Source organism: Mandrillus leucophaeus, unplaced genomic scaffold (genome assembly GCF_000951045.1).
Source record: "Mandrillus leucophaeus isolate KB7577 unplaced genomic scaffold, Mleu.le_1.0 Scaffold131, whole genome shotgun sequence".
Lineage (NCBI taxonomy): Eukaryota > Metazoa > Chordata > Mammalia > Primates > Cercopithecidae > Mandrillus > Mandrillus leucophaeus.
This window is the reverse complement of record NW_012101266.1, coordinates 2,462,933-2,483,150: the sequence shown is the minus strand read 5'-3', so window position 1 is coordinate 2,483,150 and position 20,218 is coordinate 2,462,933. Positions and strand designations below refer to the sequence as shown.

The 20,218-nt window shown below is 39.2% G+C and overlaps 1 protein-coding gene across 1 annotated transcript in view; it reads right to left on the bottom strand.

Annotated features, from left to right (window-relative positions):
- DTWD2 (DTW domain containing 2) overlaps positions 1-11,111 on the bottom strand; it is a 162,569-nt gene extending 151,458 nt beyond the window's left edge. The window contains 2 exon segments of the mRNA XM_011972856.1: positions 7,680-7,688; positions 10,894-11,111. Coding sequence (XP_011828246.1) covers positions 7,680-7,688; positions 10,894-11,111 — 227 coding nt within the window.
- Between the last annotated feature and the right edge of the window lie 9,107 nt (positions 11,112-20,218).

The following is a 20,218-nucleotide window of genomic DNA, read 5'->3' as shown; positions in this document are numbered from 1 at the left end:
GGGTGAGACTCCATCTCAAAAAATAAAAAACAGAGGCTGAGAATGGTGGCTCATGCCTGTAATCCCAGCACTTTGGGAGGCCGAGGAGGGTGGATGACAAGGTCAGGAGATCGAGACCATCCTGGCTAACACAGTGAAACCCAGGCGTGGTGGTGGGCGCCTGTAGTCCCAGCTACTCAGGAGGCTGAGGCAGGAGAATAGCGTGAACCTGGGAGGCAGAGCTGGCAGTGAGCCAAGATCGTGCACTGCACTCCAGCCTGGGCAACACAGCAAGACTCCATCCCCCCAAATAAATAAATAAGTAAATAAATAAATAACAATAAATAAAAGGTCAAGAAACAACAGATGCTGGTGAGGTTGTGGAGAAAAAAGAACACTTCTATACTGTTGGTGGGAGTATAAATTAGTTCAACCATTGTGGAAGACAATGGGGCAATTCCTCAAAGATCCAGAAGCAGAAATATCATGTGACCTAACAGTCCCATTACTGGGTATATTTCCAAAGGAATATAAATCATTCTGTTATAAAGATATATGCACGTGTATGTTCACTGCAGCACAGTTCACAATAGCAAAGACATGGAATCAACCCACATGCCCATCAATAATAGACTGGATAAAGAAAATGTGGCACATATACACCATGGAATACTATGCAGCCATAAAAAGGAATGAGATTATGTCCTTTACTGGGACATGGATGAAGCTAGATGCTTTATCCTCAGCAAACTAATGCAGGAACAGAAAACAAAACACTGCATGTTCTCCCTTATAAGTGGGAGCTGACTAATGAGAACACACAGACACATCATGGGGAATAACACATATTGGGGCCTGTCAGGAGAGCAGGGGGCGGGAGAGCATCAGGAAGAATAGCTAATGGATGCTGGGCTTAATACCTAGGGGATGGGTTGATGTGTGCAGCACCATGGCACATGTTACCTATGTAACAAACCTGCACATCCTGCACATGTACCTTGGAACTTAAAAGTTGAAAAGAAAAATAGTACTGTACCAATGTTCATTTCTTCATTTTGGTAACTGAACTTTGGAGGTAATTCTCCATAGGTCTCTTACATTTCTGTACGTTTTGTGAGTGAGACAAAAACCTTTTGTTCTGGACTATCTTTTCAAAGGTATCTACATGGTGAATAGCCTTGGAAGACAGGTAAGTTCTCCCTCTGGAAAAAGAGCAGGTTTACTTGCAACTCATTATTAAAAAATTCAGGAACACACTAAGTTCAAGGTCCTTCAGCCAGGACGCAAACCCACTATGTGCACAGCATCTACCTAATTATCTATGAAATCCCTGTAGGGGTTGGAGTGGGAGGGGAGAACAAGGCAAACAACACAAACATGAAGGTCATATTCCCTATTGTGCCTTGAGTAATAAAGTCCTTTGTCTTTGGCCCAGGAATTTCATGTCTTTTGCCAGCGTCCATGAAACTGTGACAGGCTAACTTGTCCACTTGCAAATAAGATAAATTCTCAGGCCCTTATAGTTCTATACAGTACTATGGTTATGTATAATAACCATATTGAGTTATTGGGTAAAAGATATACAGAACTCTCAGTACAATTTTTACAACTTTCAGTAAGTCTAAAACTACTTCAAAACTAAAAGTTAAGAATAAAATCAATCAGTAGCCAAATACTAACTCTCCATGTCAAAAAATAATAATAATAATATAATAGTTGATATGGTTTGGCTCTGTGTCCCACCCAAATCTCATCTTCAATTGTACTCCCATAATTGCCACATGTTGTGGGAGTGCCCGTGGGAGATAAGTGAATCATCGGGGCAGTTTCCCTCATATTGTTCTCATGGTAGTAAGTAAGTCTCATGAGATCTGATGATTTTGTCAGGGGTTTCCGCTTTTGCTTCTTCCTTATTCTCTCTTTGCCTGTTGCCATCCATGTAAGACGGGACTTGCTCCCCTTGCCTTCTGCCATGATTGTGAGGCTTCCCTAGCCACGTGGAACTGTAAGTCCATTAAACCTCTTTGTAAATTGCCCGGTCTCCGGTATGCCTTTATCAGCAGCATGAAAACGTACTAATACAATAGTAATGGTGTCATCATTGCCACTATATAATTGATATATATTACATCAGGTTCTCTCAAAGAATTCATGGTTTGCTATAGCAATGGTAATTATTGCATTTTTTTCAGTGAGTTATTCTGGGGGTTTGCATTAAAAGATTCAATGTCAAGCACATTAAGTATCATATATATGCTTTGTTAACTACTTAGGTAACTGTGTATCATCAATTTCAAAGACAATTGTGCTTTCCAGAATTCACTCTACTAGGGGTGAGTGTGGAGTGACTCAGGAACAAATTACTCTCCTATGGCAAGGGAAGACTGTACTTAAATACCACAAAGATCTCATTACAAGGCAACTTGCTTTCAGGACAGTGTCATGACTTTTGCCACAAGAGCAATTATAATGAGATAAGTTTACTTATAAAACCAAACAAAAAATAAAATAAAAATAAAAAAACTTAAAAAAACATTATCTTCCAAAGATAGGTATTAACCGTTCCATTACCTCGTAAAAGTTATGCATACTTCCTGTATTAATTGCTTTCATGTACATTAATCTGATCCTATAAAGTAGGCTATTTGTTACAGATAAACAAAAGCACCAAGAATTCAAGTACTTCACCCAAAGTTGCACAGCTGATTAGTGCAGAGTTGGTAAAACAAAACCAATTCAGTTGTGTTCTTATCACTACTGAACAATATCTTATATTTTCTTTCTTCTTTAATCATCCCATACTTCATTTCAAAATTAATATATTTTCTAATGGTTAAAATAGTAAATTGGATGTTTTATGTATTCTACCACAAAAAAGTTCTGAAGCTTTAAAAAATATATTTTACATGTTAACCAGAATTCACTTTTCTTTCATAAGTCAAGGCAAAGCATTCTCAGATTCCTAAAATTAAATACAACTAACATTTATTGAGCATTTACTATACAAAAGGCACTGTTCTAAGCGCTCTATTGTATTAAATGATTTGATCCTCTTAAGAACACTGTGAGGTAGAGATAACTATTATTGTCTCACTTTTACATTTGGCAAAGGTGAAATACAAAGATGTTCAGTAACTTGTTGTTCAATGTCACAGAGCCAGGATTTAAACCCAGGCAGCCTCACTTTAGAGCCCACTCATTACAATTCGCCTGCCAAAAGAACTTAATAGACATTTTTCCAAAGAAGATATGCAAATGGCCGAAAGCATGAGATGTTCAACATTATTAGTCAGCAAAATATAAATCAAAACCACAATGAAATATCACTTTATGCCTCCTAAGATGGGCATAATAAAATGGATAATAGTAAGTGTTGGCAGGAATGTGGAAAAAACAGAAGGTGCATACATTGCTGGTGGGAATGTAGATGGTGCAGCTACTGTGGAAAATAGCTTGACAATTCCTCAAAAAGTTAAACATAAAACCATATGACCCAGCAATTCCACTCCTAGATAGTAATGGTAAAAACCACAATTGCTTTTGTACCAACCTAAAATATATATTTTAAAAAACCTGAGAGCAGGAACTAGAGCAGATTATTTGTATACCAACGTTCATTGCATCATTATTGACAATAGCCAAAAGGTAAAAGCAACCCAAGTATTCATCAACAGAGGAATGGATAATAGATCAACAAAATGTGGTTTAATATATACAATTCAGCCACAGAATTAAGTGAAATTTTCATTCATTGCTACAACATGGATGGACCTTGAAAGCATTATGCTAGGTGAAATTAGCCAGACACAGATAGACAAATATATGATTCCAGTTAAATCTAGAATAGGTAAATTCATAGAAACAAAAAGCAGAATAGAGGTTACCAGGGACTGACAGAAGGGAAGAATAGGAAATTATAGTTTAACAGACAGAGTTTATGTAGGGATGATGAAAAAGTTTGGAGTATAAATCGTGGTGATGGCTATACAACATTATATATTAATGTAACTAAACTGTACACTTAAATGGTTACAATGATAAATATTATATTGTGTAAATGTTACCACAATTTTTAAAAAAAGAATTAGACTGTCAAATAACTTGTCTACATAAATAAACAGATGAGAGACATTTGTATCAGGTCAATTTCTCTACTCTTTGCAAGGTCAATAGGCTCAATACATAACTTTTCAACTAGGTTTCCAATAGTGAAAAATGAAAAACAAGCAAACAAACAATAAACTCAGCAGAAAAAAAAAAAATTCAACCTCTCTCTCTCTCTTTAAGAGATGGGGTCTTACTCCGTCACCCAGGCAAGAGTGCAGTGGCACCTTCTTACCTTACTGCAGCCTCGAACTCCTGGGCTCAAATGATCCTCCCACCTCAGCCTTCCCAAATCTGCCTTTCTAACATAAAAGTGAAAAGCTAGCAATAGAAATGAGAATTTCATCACAGACAGATAAAGAATTTAGGAGATACAGGCTTGACTTTAAAAATTACAATAATTTAAAAATTGCTCATCTCAAAATAATTAAAAATACCTATGACCAAAGGTAAAGAATCTTTAGATTAGAAGAAGGCAAAGAAACCCCTCATGTAAATACTTATTATATGCAAGAAAACAAATGCAGTCATACTGCTCATTTAAGTATAATTCATTATTACGTGGTATAGCAATAAAAAGATGAACGCTAAAGCAGCTCTGCCTCTTATTAGCCATCTGACTGTAAGAGTCTATAAAACGGAATAACACTATTTAAATCATAAGGTTGTCTCATGTATTAAACAGAAATGTAAAAGTACTGTGAACTCTTTTCAAGTGATACCAAATTTTAGGCAAGACTATTTCTGAATATATTCTCTACCTACATAAGCACTAATAGAAACTATGAATTATTAATTTTGGGCAAATGAACTCAAGGAATTAACGTGCTTTTACAGTCTTTGAAGAAAACTTCTACCTATCAGAGGGTAAAAATATAATTCCTATTTTTCCTAGGGAAAATAAATCAAACACTTAGAAAGCTCTAATGTGGTTTTTAAAACTGGCCATTCCTCTTTGAAGACTTAATTAAGGTTATGAAAAAATTCCCTCTTGACATATATCACCTTTGCTCAACTTTGGACATACAATTAGCCTGCACAGTGATTTGTAAATCAGTTAGCTTTCCACATATATTACGAATGAACTATTTCAAAGAACATATTTTCTATACCAACAGGAAAGAACAAATTAATGTAATAATTTTCTCTTGAGAATATATCTTTAATATGTACAAAAATTAAGCTTCAGAATATCCAAATTTTTACCCTAAAAATCATCAATAATCTAGCCAATTTTAAATTTACCAAAACAGTTTTCTTTTTTCTTTTTTCTTTTTTTTTTTCCCTTGAGACGCAGTCTCACTCTGTCACCTAGGGTGGAGGGCAGTGGTGCAATCTCGGCTCACTGCAACCTCCGCCTCCCAGGTTCAAGAGATTCTTCTGCCTCAGCCTCCCAAGTAGCTGGGATTATAGGTGCTCACCACCAAAACTAGCTAATTTGTTTGTATTTTAAGTAGAGACGGGGTTTCACCATGTTGGTCAGGCTGGTCTCGATCTCCTGACCTTGTGATCCACCCACCTCGACCACCCAAAGTGCTGGGATTACAAGCATGAGCCACTGCGCCCAGCCCAAAATAGTTTGTTTTCTAAGTGATGATACTGATTCAACAGTTTCAATTATTCTACATTAACTACCCTGGGAATTACCGCTTTTCACTTTTCCCACCAAACTTGAAGACCGATTTACCAGTTGCTCAGTCAGACAACCACAATGATGTACAGGAGACCCAGAATCAAAACATGAATGCCTATGAGGGGCCAGCAGTTAACCACTAATGAGTTCAGCAGGAATGACTAGGAGCTATGGTGACCTGGAGAGATCATGCCCAATATAAGGGCACAGCCAATAATACTGAGCTTAACCAAATACTGCTCAGGAAGGTGGTCTCTGAAGCTGTCAGATCTTTCCACTGTCAACGAAAGCCAGAAATCTGAATTTTTATATAAAACATCTTGATTTTGAACTATTAGCAACTAATTTAAAAGCTGAAAAACACAGTTCAAAGCAAAACATCTGTAGACTGCCAGTTTGTGGCTCGCGCATTCTTCTTAAACACCTGCAGTCTTCCCTTCTCTCTCTCCTTCCCTGACTCTATCTCTCTGTTTCTCTCTTATGATGTTCCCCCCATCACTTTTTCCTCCAGAATATCCAAGCCTAAAGAATAAGGAAAAAGTTATGATATGTGGAATTTAAAAGCCAGAGAAAATACTAAAACTCAGCATCCTGTTACTAACTTAAAAAGCCTGAAAATCTTGCAGCGTTAGTGATGCCATTTCAACTGGTGACAATACCTACTGTACAAACAAAATCTTAACGCTTCTTCAGCAAGGAGCCTGGAGTGAGATCAAGTACTTGCATGAGCTAGGGAGCCAAGTGGACTGGAGCTAGAGAACCAATTCTGCTACTTGCCTGCTACCTCTATTCCCTCATCATTTAAAAGCAAACAGTAGCCAGGCACAGTGGCTCTCACCTATAATCCCAGTACTTTGGGAAGCTAAGGCAGGCTGATGACCTGAGGTCAGGAGTTCGATACCAGCCTGACCAACAGGGCGGAAACCCTGCTTCTACTAAAAATACAAAACCTAGGCTGGGCGCAGTGGCTTACGCCTGTAATACCAGCACTTGGAGAGGCCAAGGCAGGCGGGTCACCTGAGGTCAGAAGTTCGAGACCAGCCTGACCAACATGGAAAAACCCCATCTCTACTAAAAATGCAAAATTAGTCAGGCATGGTGGTGCATGCCTGCAATCCCAGCTACTCATGAGGCTGAGGCAGGAGAATCGCTTGAACCTGGGAGACACGGGTTACAGTGAGCTGAGATCACACCATTGCACTGCAGTCTGGGAAACAAGAGCAAAACTCCGTCTTAAAAAAAAAAAAAAACTTAGCCAGGCATGGTGGCAGGCACCTGTAGTCCCAGCTACTCCAGAAGCTGAGGCAGGAGAATGGCTTGAACCTGGGAGGTGGAGGTTACAGTGAGCCGAGATTGCACTACTGCAATCCACCCTGGGTGACAGAGCAAGACTGTTTCAAAAAAAAAAAAAAAAAAAAAAAAAAAGCAGCAGCAATCTAAACAAGAACTAAATAAAATATTATCATATATAAAATACCTAGGCCTAGTATGTGCCTGGTAGATGGCTGATGTTTAGTAAAAGGGTGTTAAACATGTAGAAATGGTTTATTATAATTCTTACAGCTTGTTACTTTTGAAAAGAAAACACTCGAGACACAAAAACTTCCATCTCAGGGTCTATCTGATTCAGTTTGTGTGCATGCTCTCCCTGCTGTTTCTTCCCTTAAACGGGAATTAAAACACACTGTTTTTAGACAGTATTCTATTATTCCTATGACCAATGATTTGCAAGTCGTTTATGACCCATCCTCAAATGCATAGCAGTATCTGCAGAAGATACAAAAGTACAATTAAGATGCCTAAAATATTTCTGGAATGAGGCCCTAATTCTTCCCAGTCAAGCTTGTATCCTTTTATCACCATCCAGTTGCTTTTTTTATAAAATGAAAAAGTATAAATTATACAGCAAAAGTCACCTACAAAAGTCAAATTTGTCACCACCTTTCAAATATAAAAATATTACTGTGGCTGGCTTGTTGGGTTATAGAGCATTAGGCCCAAACTCCCTGACATAGTTTATTTTGCCCTTTCTGAGGCAACCACTACTAATCTCTGCAGCCTTGTCTTTCACCACTCCATGCCTTCTCCCAAACTCTCCAAATACACTATACATTCTATGCCCTAAACTCTCATACATACTGTTCCCTCAACCAGAGCTCACTTTTTCCTCCCTCAAGTCCTCCCCCAGCCAGTCTCTTCCCTAATTAATCCTAAATATTAGAATCCAGGTTAAATATTTTGTTATGTCCTTCAGTCTCAGCTTACATGTCACTTCTAAGATTTCCCAGATCTTTTCCTCATCTCCACCACACAAACTTAGGGTTAGGAGCACCTTTTTATATGTTCCTATAACACCTCACATATACACATCTAAGAAAGAAGCTGATAGTGTAGAATTCAACAAGAAAAAGACCACATGCTTACGTGCATTTTACATATATACACATATATACATACATATACACACGAACATTACATTTTATTTCCTAACAAAATTAAAGACTCTAGTAAAATCTCAGAAGCACTACTTGGTGAACATGCACCCTTTCGCCTTTTGACTCTTACTCCATGACGGCCTAATTTCGAAGACTGCCGAAGGATATCAAACACATATAAAAAGTGTTTAAATCTTTCCAATCTGAGGTCATATAATTTAAATAAGATGTTTAAATTAGCAAAATGATTTTAACCTGAACAAAGTTATTTTACAAATGCTTTTACTTTGAAAAATTCAGAAAACACTTTTTGCTGTTTTCTTCAGAGCCTCAAAAATTTGATGTTTGTCAAATTCTTTTTGAATACATTCTCTACTACGTACAAGGATGCATATAACAAAAGTTTCACTGTGGTTCATTACCTATAATTTGAAAAAGCTGCCCTACATCATCGGATTTTTAATCTGAGGGCTCCCCATTTAAATAGATATGCCACTTTCCACTAGGTCCTGATCTACAGGAGAACTGAAGTCATCTCTTTTTCATCTTTGTATTTCATAGTCTATCACACTGTCTGGAAGTAGGGTCTCCAAAAATATTTGTTGAACAACTGAATTTTACCAAGTAGTTCAACAAATCTTTTGTGCACCTACTATGTCCCATGACCCTCATCCTTCTTATTTTATCTCAAATAACGCTAATGATACATACTCTGGGGAGATCAACCAAGGCTTTGTCTTTATCTGAAAAAAAAATAATGTTATATGTTCAGCAATGGGGGATAGGAAAGGTATTCTAAGAGGTAAATGGAATACAGGCAGGTTTTGTAAACAAGATATACATAGAGGACAGAATACATTTATAGAACCTATATCCTGCAATAATAAACTACAAGTTTGGGATCTTTTAAAGAATATTCCATTCATATTGAAGATATGTTATATTTCTAACAAGCAAGATTCTGCTGAAAAGTTAAACTGAGTTTGCACTTCCTGAACAAACCTAATTTCTGGAACTCCCTTAGGCTATGACATTTGTAGTAATGTGTTCAGAGAAATGAATATAGTTTAAGTAAATAGTCAAATAACTGTGACTCAATGATCAATCAAATCTAAGAATGCATTTTTAAAACTATTTTAAGCATAAATGTAAAGAAGTTCACGCAGGGTACTAGTAGAACTCTAATAACCTAATGAAATAAAATATAAAAAGCCATCAATTCATTTCTGTCTTATTGACAACACCTAAATATTCTCCATAATTCTAGAATTATATTCTACCTAATTAAAGCAAATAAAATGCATAGCATGACAAGAGGGAGGAGAGCTTTTCACAGGTAGCAAATTTCACCAGAAATAAGCGAAGTGCAGAAATGTTGGGAAAAATTGTAATCCTAAGGTATTAACTAAATGTAACTGAAAAAAAGACAAAATTCAGCAAGTCATTTTTATTTTTTAGAAAGCATCATAAAATAAATATCTGCTAAACAGATTTTTAACTATATATTTATAATTAACAATTCTGAACAGACTAAAAACTACATAATAAAGCTAGCACAGTAATTTAGCCTTTGATTTATATTTGAAACACTTTTCTTTCAGTATCCTATTGAGACTCCTCCAAACACTTTTAAATGTTTCCCCTAACCCCCTGAGACAACTTGTTTAAATTAATTACATTCACAAACCCCTATGTTCAAATTCACAGTCCCTTCTAATCACAAATTTTCCATCCTCCTCAGAGGTCAACTATACATAGTATACTTAGAAAATATAAAAACATTCTATATTTCAGATCCTTTCCTCTTAAGTCTTACAATAGAGCCCTAGGAAAAGGTCAAAATGTCCAAAGTAACAAACTCCAAGTACTCAAGCAGTAAAGACCTTCAACCATATTCAGTCCTTCTGTTCCCCTTCTTGGAATGCTTTTCCCCAGGCTGGAATCTTCTCATCTTTCAAATCTCAGAGATAGTTCACGACACCATCTAGCTATTTTTTATAAGAGCATCCCATTCCTTTCCTTCATTGTTTTTTTCTCAGTTTGTAATTACATATTGGATAGTTTGTTTGCTGGTTTATTATCCGTATTCAGTAAGAGAATACATAAAGACACGGACTCCATTGCATTGTCAGTGATTATCAAAGCACTCAATAAACACCTGATAAATTAATGCACAGATCTTGTGCTCAGAATAAAGGTCTGAGACACATTGGGATATAAATGATAAATTACCATGAAAACTGATTTTAAAAATTACCAGTGGGACGTCTGTAGGGTTAGAAGAGAGCCTAGAATGAAGACCTGAAAAGGCCCTATATTTAGAGTTCTGGTAGGATAGGCAAAGGAGACTGTCTCTCTCCTTCAATCCACTTTATGTGTTTTAACTGTGATACGACTATGCCACTTAAGTATGACTGTGTAACTATACTACAAGTATTATTGTCATCACCCTTTATTTCCCTATCGGACGCTTAAGCTTCTTGGAAACAGAAACGATGTCTGCTCATCCCATGACACGCTCAATATATTGCAGGAAGTAAGGTTAAATAATCATGAACCTGGAAAAAGGGCTTCTTACTAGGTAGCTGTGCCCGGCATTTCCGAGATTTCCAACGTGCACCCGCCAACTCCGCCAACCTAAGCGCAGAGCTGCCCGAGCCGCCGATACCCCGGCAGGGGGCGCCGCAGCCTCCTCCAAAGGCCGCTGCCAGCTGCAGTCCCCGCCCCCGGCCCCGCGGTCACCTGCAGCGGCTGCATTCGGGCCTCCGTTTGGCCGGCTCCACCGGCAGCTCCCACAGCCCGTCCGCACTGTCGTCGTCCGCCTCTGCACCTAGGGCAGCCGCCGCCGGCACAGGGCCGCCCTCCTGCCGCTCTTTGGCGTTCGGCGTCTGAGACCTTGAGGCCCCAGGAGGCCGCGCCACGGGCTCCTGGAGTATTCGCGCCTCTTTCTGCGACTCCATGGCGGACACTCCGGTCAGGCCGTGGCATCGAAGCCCGGCTACCGCCAGGGGGCGCCACACGCTGGAGAAAGCAGCCCGCGTCGCGTAGCGCCATGCACGCACGCCACGTACAGGGGGCGGGTCTCCGAAGTCCAGGCTCCAGGTTCCACCCTGCCGCTGGGAAGGAACGAGCCGATTGGCCCGTGCCCAGTGGGACCGGGTAGGAAAGTGTGGGCAGCGTTGGAGTGCTGGTGAGGTTAAGTAGCCTCACCGGGAGAGGTAAGGGAAACCTCCCCGAGAGCACCCCAGGACCACGCCCGAATTTAACCCCTTTAAAAGTCAAAATAAAAAGGAATTCTGCATTTTCTGCCTTGGGATGGCAGTTTAAGAATATGCAGGATTTCCACAGTGCATGCATCGCAGTTGCAGCAGCTGATGTACTTATTATTTAAAGGCCAACAAAGGAGAGGTTATATCCACTGGAAACTACTCACAGCTGGTCCGTTTCATTATATGAATTTCCTGCTCTTCTATGGCTTGTGCTAATAAGACATCAAGCACACTATTTTACACTGGACACCAAATATTTCTTAAATTAGGTTTTTAGATTGTCCCGGATCAGGAAGCAATAGGAGAGCTGGCCTGGGGTACCAATAGGTTTTATGTATGAGGAAACAAGCCCTAGAAAGGTAACATTGCCCAGTATTTACAACTACCGGATACGGCGGTATAGCACAGTAGCTGTTTTTTAAAAGCCAAAATGAAATCTATGTTAGAATGAAGGCAGAAATGCTTTTTACCCAAGATGGGTGTCGAATTCCTTTTATTTATTAATGCTATGTGTTACTTCCAGCAGTACACAACATTTAAACAGAGAATTAAGCTTGGTTTTCATCAATCATGTGAATTAAGTTTAGGAATCACAATTGTCTTAACTCTATAGTTGTAATAGCTTAAATGTGAAGCAAAGTAGACAACACAGAGTAATAGAGCAAATACTGTATTTCTTAAAATGTTTATTTCACTTTTAGATTTTTCAGTCATCTTAAAATCAAGTTTGTGAAGAAAATACCGTGCTGTTGTTTTCAACTATCCTACATTCTTTTCCCTCAGAAATAGCACCTCTCTTTTCCTTTGGAGCATCCTATTTGAGAGATAGAAAAAGTTGAAACACCCGGCTGGTGATGGGTGTAGAGTGGGAGAAAGAAAGCAATTATGCCATTTGGAATTGGAGGATAAACAAAACCCAGAAACTGTAGGGAAGGAGGTGAATCAGAAAATTCATCTTGGCTGCAGATTTAGGTTGGGGAACCAATTCTTTAACTGCCAAAATTAAATTGTCATGTGACTTATCTTTAAACGAAAGGAAGCTGCTCATCTTTAATTTCAAGAGGCGAAATGTGCTCAAGTCATGTAAGGTCCCTCGACTCCCAGTTGTGTGGTATGAGATGACAGATGATAAGAAGAAAAAAACTTCTTATCTAAGGAATGCAAGCAGTCATGTCTCACTCTCCCTTGAGCTAAATAATTACCTCTTGAAGCCACTTGCTATGCAAGCCCTAGACTGACACCAAGTAGCCATAAAATGCCGTATACCCTATTCAACCACATGTATAGCCAATCACTAACTAATGTTATTTCTGCAAATAAATGACATTTCTTGAGAAATAACTTTTGTAATGCCCCCCTCTGCTGATTCATTCTCTTTTCTTTAAAAACTCCAGCCCATTTGTTTCTCCATAGCACTCTCCACGGCAACCTGGAAATATGTCCTAGGCTGCAGTCCTCAACCTTGGCCCAAATAAACTCTCTATATTAATTTTGCCTCTACTCCTTGCTTTTAGGTTGATGTGAGCGTACTTATTTTGGGCTTCCTTTTTAACACACCATATCAGATTATTGGCTTTACCCTTCAAAGTATTCAAAATCCAAACATTTATCTTGCCTACTACTTCTGCCCTGGTTCAAGCCCCCATCATCTCTTACATAGAATATTGCCAAAGACCTAAATGGTCTCCTCCTCCATCTCTGCTCCTTATGAAGAAAATCACCTACAAGTCTATGGTAGAATCAAAGAAAGCTTCCATCCAGGCAGGACACAGAATTCAGAAAGGAGAGTCATTTTTCTCTATGGGAAGGAAGAAATTCACCCAATATCCAGGTTTGTGAACAATGACCTTCAGAAGCCTGAGGAAACTTGCAGGTGAGGTTACCACCTTGGGGCAGACCCAAGTATCAGACTATCAGTGACTCAGCTTCTAGGAAGTGCCAAGACACCAGAAAGGGAAGTAAGATACCCTTTATGGGATACAGCCAACTTACTAGTGTCAAGATAATGTATTGAGATGTTAATGTATGTTTTGTTTGTCTCCCAACTTCAGGTAGAAAACCAGACTTTTATGCTCCTTTGCCTCAGGGGAGTTTGGGTAGTAAAGACTGAGGACAATCTTAGGACCATGCCTGGGAAAAGGACCATCCTGGGAAAAGGAGATCCGGTTACTGGAAGAGGAAAGGGCCTCAGTAGTGTAAGGGATTGAATATCGTGCCAGGCCTGCAGTATGAGGATTCGGCATTGTATAAGATTTGATTTAAATGAAATAAAAACATGGTATTTCTTGCTGTATTCATTTTCTATCACTGTGAAACTAATAACCACAAATTTAGTGGTTTTCTCCTTTTTTTTTTGAGATGGAGTCTTGCTCTGCTGCCCAGGCTGGAGTGCAGTGGCGCGATCTGGGCTCACTGCAACCTCCACCTCCTGAGTTCAAGCAATTCTCCTGCCTCAGCCTCCCAAGTAGCTGGGACTACAGGCTGCACACTGCCACACCCAGATAATTTTGTATTTTTAGTAGAGATGGGGTTTTACTGTGTTGATCAGGCTAGTCTTGAACTCCCAAGCTCAGGTGATCCGCCCGCCTCGGCCTCCCAAAGTGCTGGGATTACAGGAGTGAGCCACTGCACCCGGCCACTTATTTTTCTTTTAAGTGAAAACCAAGTTTATTAGGAAAGTAAAGGAATAAAGAATGGCTACTCCTTAGGCAGAGCAGCAGCTTAGGCTGCTCCACCAAGGATAGTTATTTCTTGATTATACATTAAACAAGGGGTGGATTATTTATGAGTTTTCTGGGAAAGGGGTGGGCAATTTCCAGGACTGAGGGCTCCTCCCCTTTCCAGACCATATAGGATTACCTCCTGACATTGCCTTGGCATTTGCAAACTGTCATGGTGCTGATGGGAGTGTCTTTTAGCATACTAATGCATTATAATTAGCATATAATGAGTGCTGAGGACGACCAGAGGTCACTTTCTTGGCCACATTGGTTTTGATGCAATTTGACCAGCTTGTTTATCACATCTTTATGATCTGTACCTTGTGCTGACCTCCTGTCTCATCCTGTGGCTTAGAATGCCTAACCTCCTAGGAATGCAGCTCAGTAAGTCTCAGCCTTATTTTACCTAGCCGCTATTCAAGATGGAATTGCTCTGGTTCAAACGCCTCTGATATATTTCCCACCTCCCTTTTATAAGAGAACCCTTAATGCTAAGCATTGTAGAGGGACAAAGATCCATCTGTAGCTTCTTCAGGCTGAATAGGGGTGATGATATTCCTGCCTAACTACTAGGATCTCTTGTATTTGGGCTAGAGAGGAGCTCAGTCAGAAAGCATCAGTATGGTGAGGGCCATCCATAACTCTGACAAAAGGCGATATCTGGAAGATTAATAAGTGTTTGCTTTAAGATAACATTGAGTAAACTTATCCTGAATTCTTACATGGAGAGTACAGCAGCAATATATTCCACAACAGTAAAGCAAAATAAGCAAAATTATCCTAAGTAAACTAGATAAAAAATCTTTCCATGAACTGGGCAATTTGAAACCAAGCTGATATAGTGTCACTACCTGATTCCAGTATATGCCCAGAATTAGAATATTGATCTAGATTTTTACATTATCCATCCCCCTTGTTTCATTTGAGCAGCAGCCAGAGATCACTGATTGGTTCACAGAAATAAGCAGTCAGTCTAAATTTCAGGGGAAAAAAATTCTCAAAAAGAACTGATGAGGTTAGAATCTAATAACAATTGTACCATAGTTCTTGAAACATAGTTTTTCTCTCTTCAGTCTCCCATTTTTACTAAATACAAATTATGGTAAACGGATTTGCCTTATTATACTTGGCCTGATTATTTGTATAAAGTGCAGCAAGAAGAATTATTTGCCACATAGGCTTATTTTAATCGGTTTTGATGGAACTTTTATTCCATCAAAGAAATCTTAGATAAGACTTTTTTTAAAAGCCCAACCCAGCTATGGGGTTGTGCTGTCAAATACCTATGAGTTGGGTAAGTTCCTCTTCTCTTGAAGTCACAAGATAATCTGGGGCTCCTGGGCCTGTCAAAAACTGACATTCTTTACTTATCACAAGTCCGGAACTCTATACAGGTACTATATAAACAAGGTATGAGGTGAGGGCAGCTTCCCAAGAGGCTTTTATTGGCTTTGTAAGTGAAATTTGATTCCTTAAAAGAAAGCATGCCATTCCAGTCAAAACCTTGGTAAGGTAACCAGTGTATCCAATTGTGTCCTATTACAAAAGAAAACAGATACTTATTGCACTTATGCAAATAACTATATTGCCATAAGTTAAGAATGCTCGCAAATAATTTCCAATTCTGGAGAAATCAGGTAGAGATAAATAAATATGCTCCAAATTTGGTTTACAGGAATAGACTTTACTCAATTGTTAAAAGCTGTAAGTAGCTTGAAAGTTTTCTTGGCTTTGAAAAACAAAACAAAGTATCAGCAATGTTTTAAGCAAAAAAGTCAAAAAGATTACTTCAGTCTTCTATTAGTTCAGTCTATGCAATTAACTCCTGTTCTGCTTGATATTCATGAACATTTCAGCTCTCCATGAGAGTCCTGAAAGTTTTTTCTTCTACTCTAATGTTACAATATCCAAAGTTATTAGAAATGTGCACTTAAGAGCACCTGTCAAAGTCCTATAGCTGATTATAAACCATCTTTTGAAGAGGATCAAAATAAGACAATTGTCTGTGGATGACAAAGTCTTAGGACAGCCACTATTAAAAACCACAATTGAAAAGAAAATTTGGTTACTTCTGTAGCATACAACAATTTTACATAACAATTATAACTATTAATAACATACACTAAGTCATATTAGAATTATAAGAGTTTACATGATTTTGGAATACATACCAATTACATTTATACAAGTACAGCCTGAAGAAAGCCAAACACTATTTTATATTTGATAACACTTCCTGTATGATTTTTATTTTTATTTATATTTTTGAGACAGAGTCTCACTCTGTCACCCAGGCTAGAGTGCAGTGGTGCAATCTCAGCTCACTGCAACCTCTGCCTCCTGGGTTCAAGTGATTCTCCTGCCTCAGCCTCCCAAGTAGCTGGTATTACAGGCACACACCACCACACCCAGCTAATTTTTGTGTTTTTAGTGGAGACAAGGTTTCACCATGTTGGCCAGGCTGGTCTTGAACTGCTGACCCCAGGTGATCCATCTGCCTCAGTCTCCCAAAGTGCTGGGATTACCAGTGTAAGCCACCATGCCTGGCTCTACATGATTTTTATACCAAATAAGCCAAATATGTCTCTGTAGAACTTTAGGGGACCTAATATCTAAAAGATTAATTGGGTCAGAAAAAGACATAAGTTAGAGTATGATTTTGGAAAGTTTGTCAGACATCAAAGGTTTAAAACACAATATCACAAAATAGAATCCCAGGCCACCATAAGTTATTCATTCAGGCAAAATGATGACTTAAAAATATTTTTAAAGGCAAAAACCTTTATTCATTAAGAGGGAAGACTTAGCTTTCTAAACAATCTGAGTCTTTTTTTTCTTTCCTTTCTTTTTCCTATATTTTATTTAAAAGGCAAACAAAAATCTTTCTTTTTTCTTTGATAGTACGTGGAAATCTTGTTCAAGAGAGAAAGCCAAATTTTACCCTTTGCATTAGTGTACTATTAATGTCAACCCCAATCTTTAATAAAACTTTACAGACAAATCTATCCAATTTTCATGTCTGGCCATAAGGTAAGATTCTCATGAACCTTTTATAAATCTTTACAAATTTTTGTTAAAGAACAGATTAGTGCTATAAGAAAAACCTATCGTGCTTCTATTCCAATGTTCAAATTATGAAAAAACTGAATACCCTTTTAACTTTAGCCAATATGTTCACACATAGAATTTCTTTTACAAGATTAATCTTTCACAAACTTTCCACAACTTACTCAAACCTTCAGCTTTATTTTACTTAACTTAAAACAATCCTTTAACCCTTTAGGCACACACAAAAAAACTGCATTCTCATGACATCTTATAATCTTTTTTTTTTTTTTTTTTTTTTTTTTTTTGAGATGGAATCTCACTCTGTCACCCAGGCTGGAGTGCAGTGGCACAATCTCGGCTCACTGCAAGCTCCGCCTCCCAGGTTCACGCCATTCTCCTGCCTCAGTCTCCCAAGTAGCTGGGACTACAGGTGCCTGCCACTACGCCCGGGTAATTTTTTTTGTATTTTTAGTAGAGGTGGGGTTTCACTGTATTAGCCAGGATGGTCTCAATCTCCTGCCCTCATGATCCACCCGTCTCAGCCTCCCAAAGTGCTGGGATTACAGGTGCGAGCCACTGCGCCCGGCTGACATCTTACAATCTTTTATAAAAAACACATTTCACTTTCCTTACACATCTTGCATGTAAAGCTGTTTTTATTTCCAAGATTTGTAAAGTCATGTGAACTAAAAGGCATTACAGTTTTTACTTTTCTGACAAAATATTTGAGTTAAGCATGTATTATTTTTAAAACAAATAAAGCTCTTTCATATGTAAACATCACATACACAGCCAGGCACGGTGGCTCATGCCTGTAATCCCAGCACTTTGGGAGGCTTAGACAGGTGGATCATGAGGTCAGGAGTTCGAGACTAGCCTGGCCAACACGGGGAAACTCCGTCTCTACTAAAAATACAAAAATTAGCCAGGTATGGTGGTGGGCGCTTGTAATGCTAGCTACTCAGGAGGCTGAGGCAGGAGAATTGCTTGAACCCAGGAGGTGGAAGTTGCAGTAAGCCGAGATCATGCCACTGCACTCCAGCCTGGGTGACAGAGCAAGACTCCATCTCAGGGGAAAAAAAGATAAATAAATAAACATCACACACACATCACATATAAATATAGACAGAAGAAGATCCAGTAATTTTAAGATTTTTCATTTGCCAGTTTTTTAATTACTGACTCCAGGGTGGAGCCCTTGGGAGGAACAGGGCCAGGAAAACATGAAGTTTCTATGGCCTGATAAGCAGACACAGCTGAAAGGCAAAACATCCCTCAGAATTAAGGGTCTCCTTTTTTACCAGATCCTGTATCCCAAAGAAAGAGAAATGCTGTGGAATAAGTGCAGTGATTTTTGCCATGCATTTCACTGCAAAGCAATACAAAACCAATCAGCCCATTCTGTGATTAGCCCATCTTTCATGAGAGCCTTATCTCTCAGTAGGGTGTAAGGACATTTTCATTTCCTTTAGGTAGCTAAAGGCATGTTTCTCTAATCCAAACACGCAAAGAGCTATCTCCCCATAACCGCCATTAGCCAGCCCCAGAAGTACATTTCCTATCTGGTTATTATACACCAAAGCTCTCTCATAGTGCGAAGTAATTTCTGCTTCCCCCAAAAGTCAAAACCATGAGATAAGGCAATGCAAAATAGAACAGAGCTTTAGATTTTGAGAAGGATTTATCTGCTTTCAATTCCAGGGATTTCATGAGGACAACAGAGGTTTTTCCCAAAACAGTGTCTGTGGTGCCTCCTCTGTTTTTCCCAAGGAGTCCCAGGCTGTTAAAGCTTGAATATCCACTTTTAAATAAGCTGATTTTTAACCATAGTGCTCTTTAAAAAATCTTTTTAAGTCTCTTATTACATGACTTTAGCCAGGCCAAACAGCCAATATTTTTGTGCTCAGGGAAAGGAAAATTCAAGACAGTTAGTAGAGGGGAAGAGAATCAACAAATAGTGAAGGTCACACGGACAAACCAGAAAGGACTCATTCCGTAAGCCGGGAATTGAACCCTGAACCTCAGCCACCATTAAGAAAAGATAAAGCCTTAACCGCTAAACTACAGCACTGGGCAGTTTCTGATGCTTTTTCCCAGAAGGAGCCTAAAGCAGCCAATTTTGTGCTTGCAATGGGTTTTAACTGCTCAAGACAACTTTTAGAGCTAACTATGACATGAACCCCAAAATTCCTGTTCCCTGGAAGGGGGAGACCAAGCAAAAGTACTGCCACATGGTTACAAGGTCAGGCTCCCAAGGACATTTTTCAATGTGTGGTCTCTGGGCAAGATGTTTGTTCTGAGTAACAGAAAAGAAAGGGAAAGGAAAGGGAGAAAAGCATTGCCTGAGACAGAGTGGGGAAGGCAAGGCACCCAGGGAGGCCAGAGAAAGACCCACCCAATGCAGTGACACTGAATCAAAAATTCAGGCAGCCACTTGTTGGTTGAAGAGGGATCTTTTCCAGCAGCCCCATCAGCTCTAAAGTTTCTCCCTTTGGGGAGGAAAAAGCTCCCCATGCCCCACGGTCCTGTACATGACTAACCCTGTCACCCATAGCCTTCAGCAAAGAATGCAAGGCAGATTAATCCGAAGAGAATAGTGGTTAACTTCCCATAATACCAAATCTATTTTTAACCAAAAGGGACTTTACTGAGAGGGTGGCCTCTAACCCCATAAATCTTAGGAAGGAGTCTAACCTTCCTAAGTTCAGCCTTGACTCCAAGTTTGGTCAAGCATCCTTGCCTTTTATTAAGAGGGGCTTTTAACCCACTCTGTCTTAGGAGAGACTCTAACTCCCCTAAGTTGGGCCTCTAACCCAATCCTATCCTTTACCCAGTTACCCCAGCACTCACCCAAAGTCAGCCAATCCGGTGCTGCAGTCTGTTTCCTTTGAGTCCAGGGTCTCCTCTTTGGGGTTCATCAGGAAGATGTTACTGGAAAGGGGTCCTGATCCAGACCCCAAGAGAGAGTTCTTGGACCTCACACAAAGAAGAGTTTGAGGCAAATTCATAGAGTAAAGTGAAAGCAAGTTT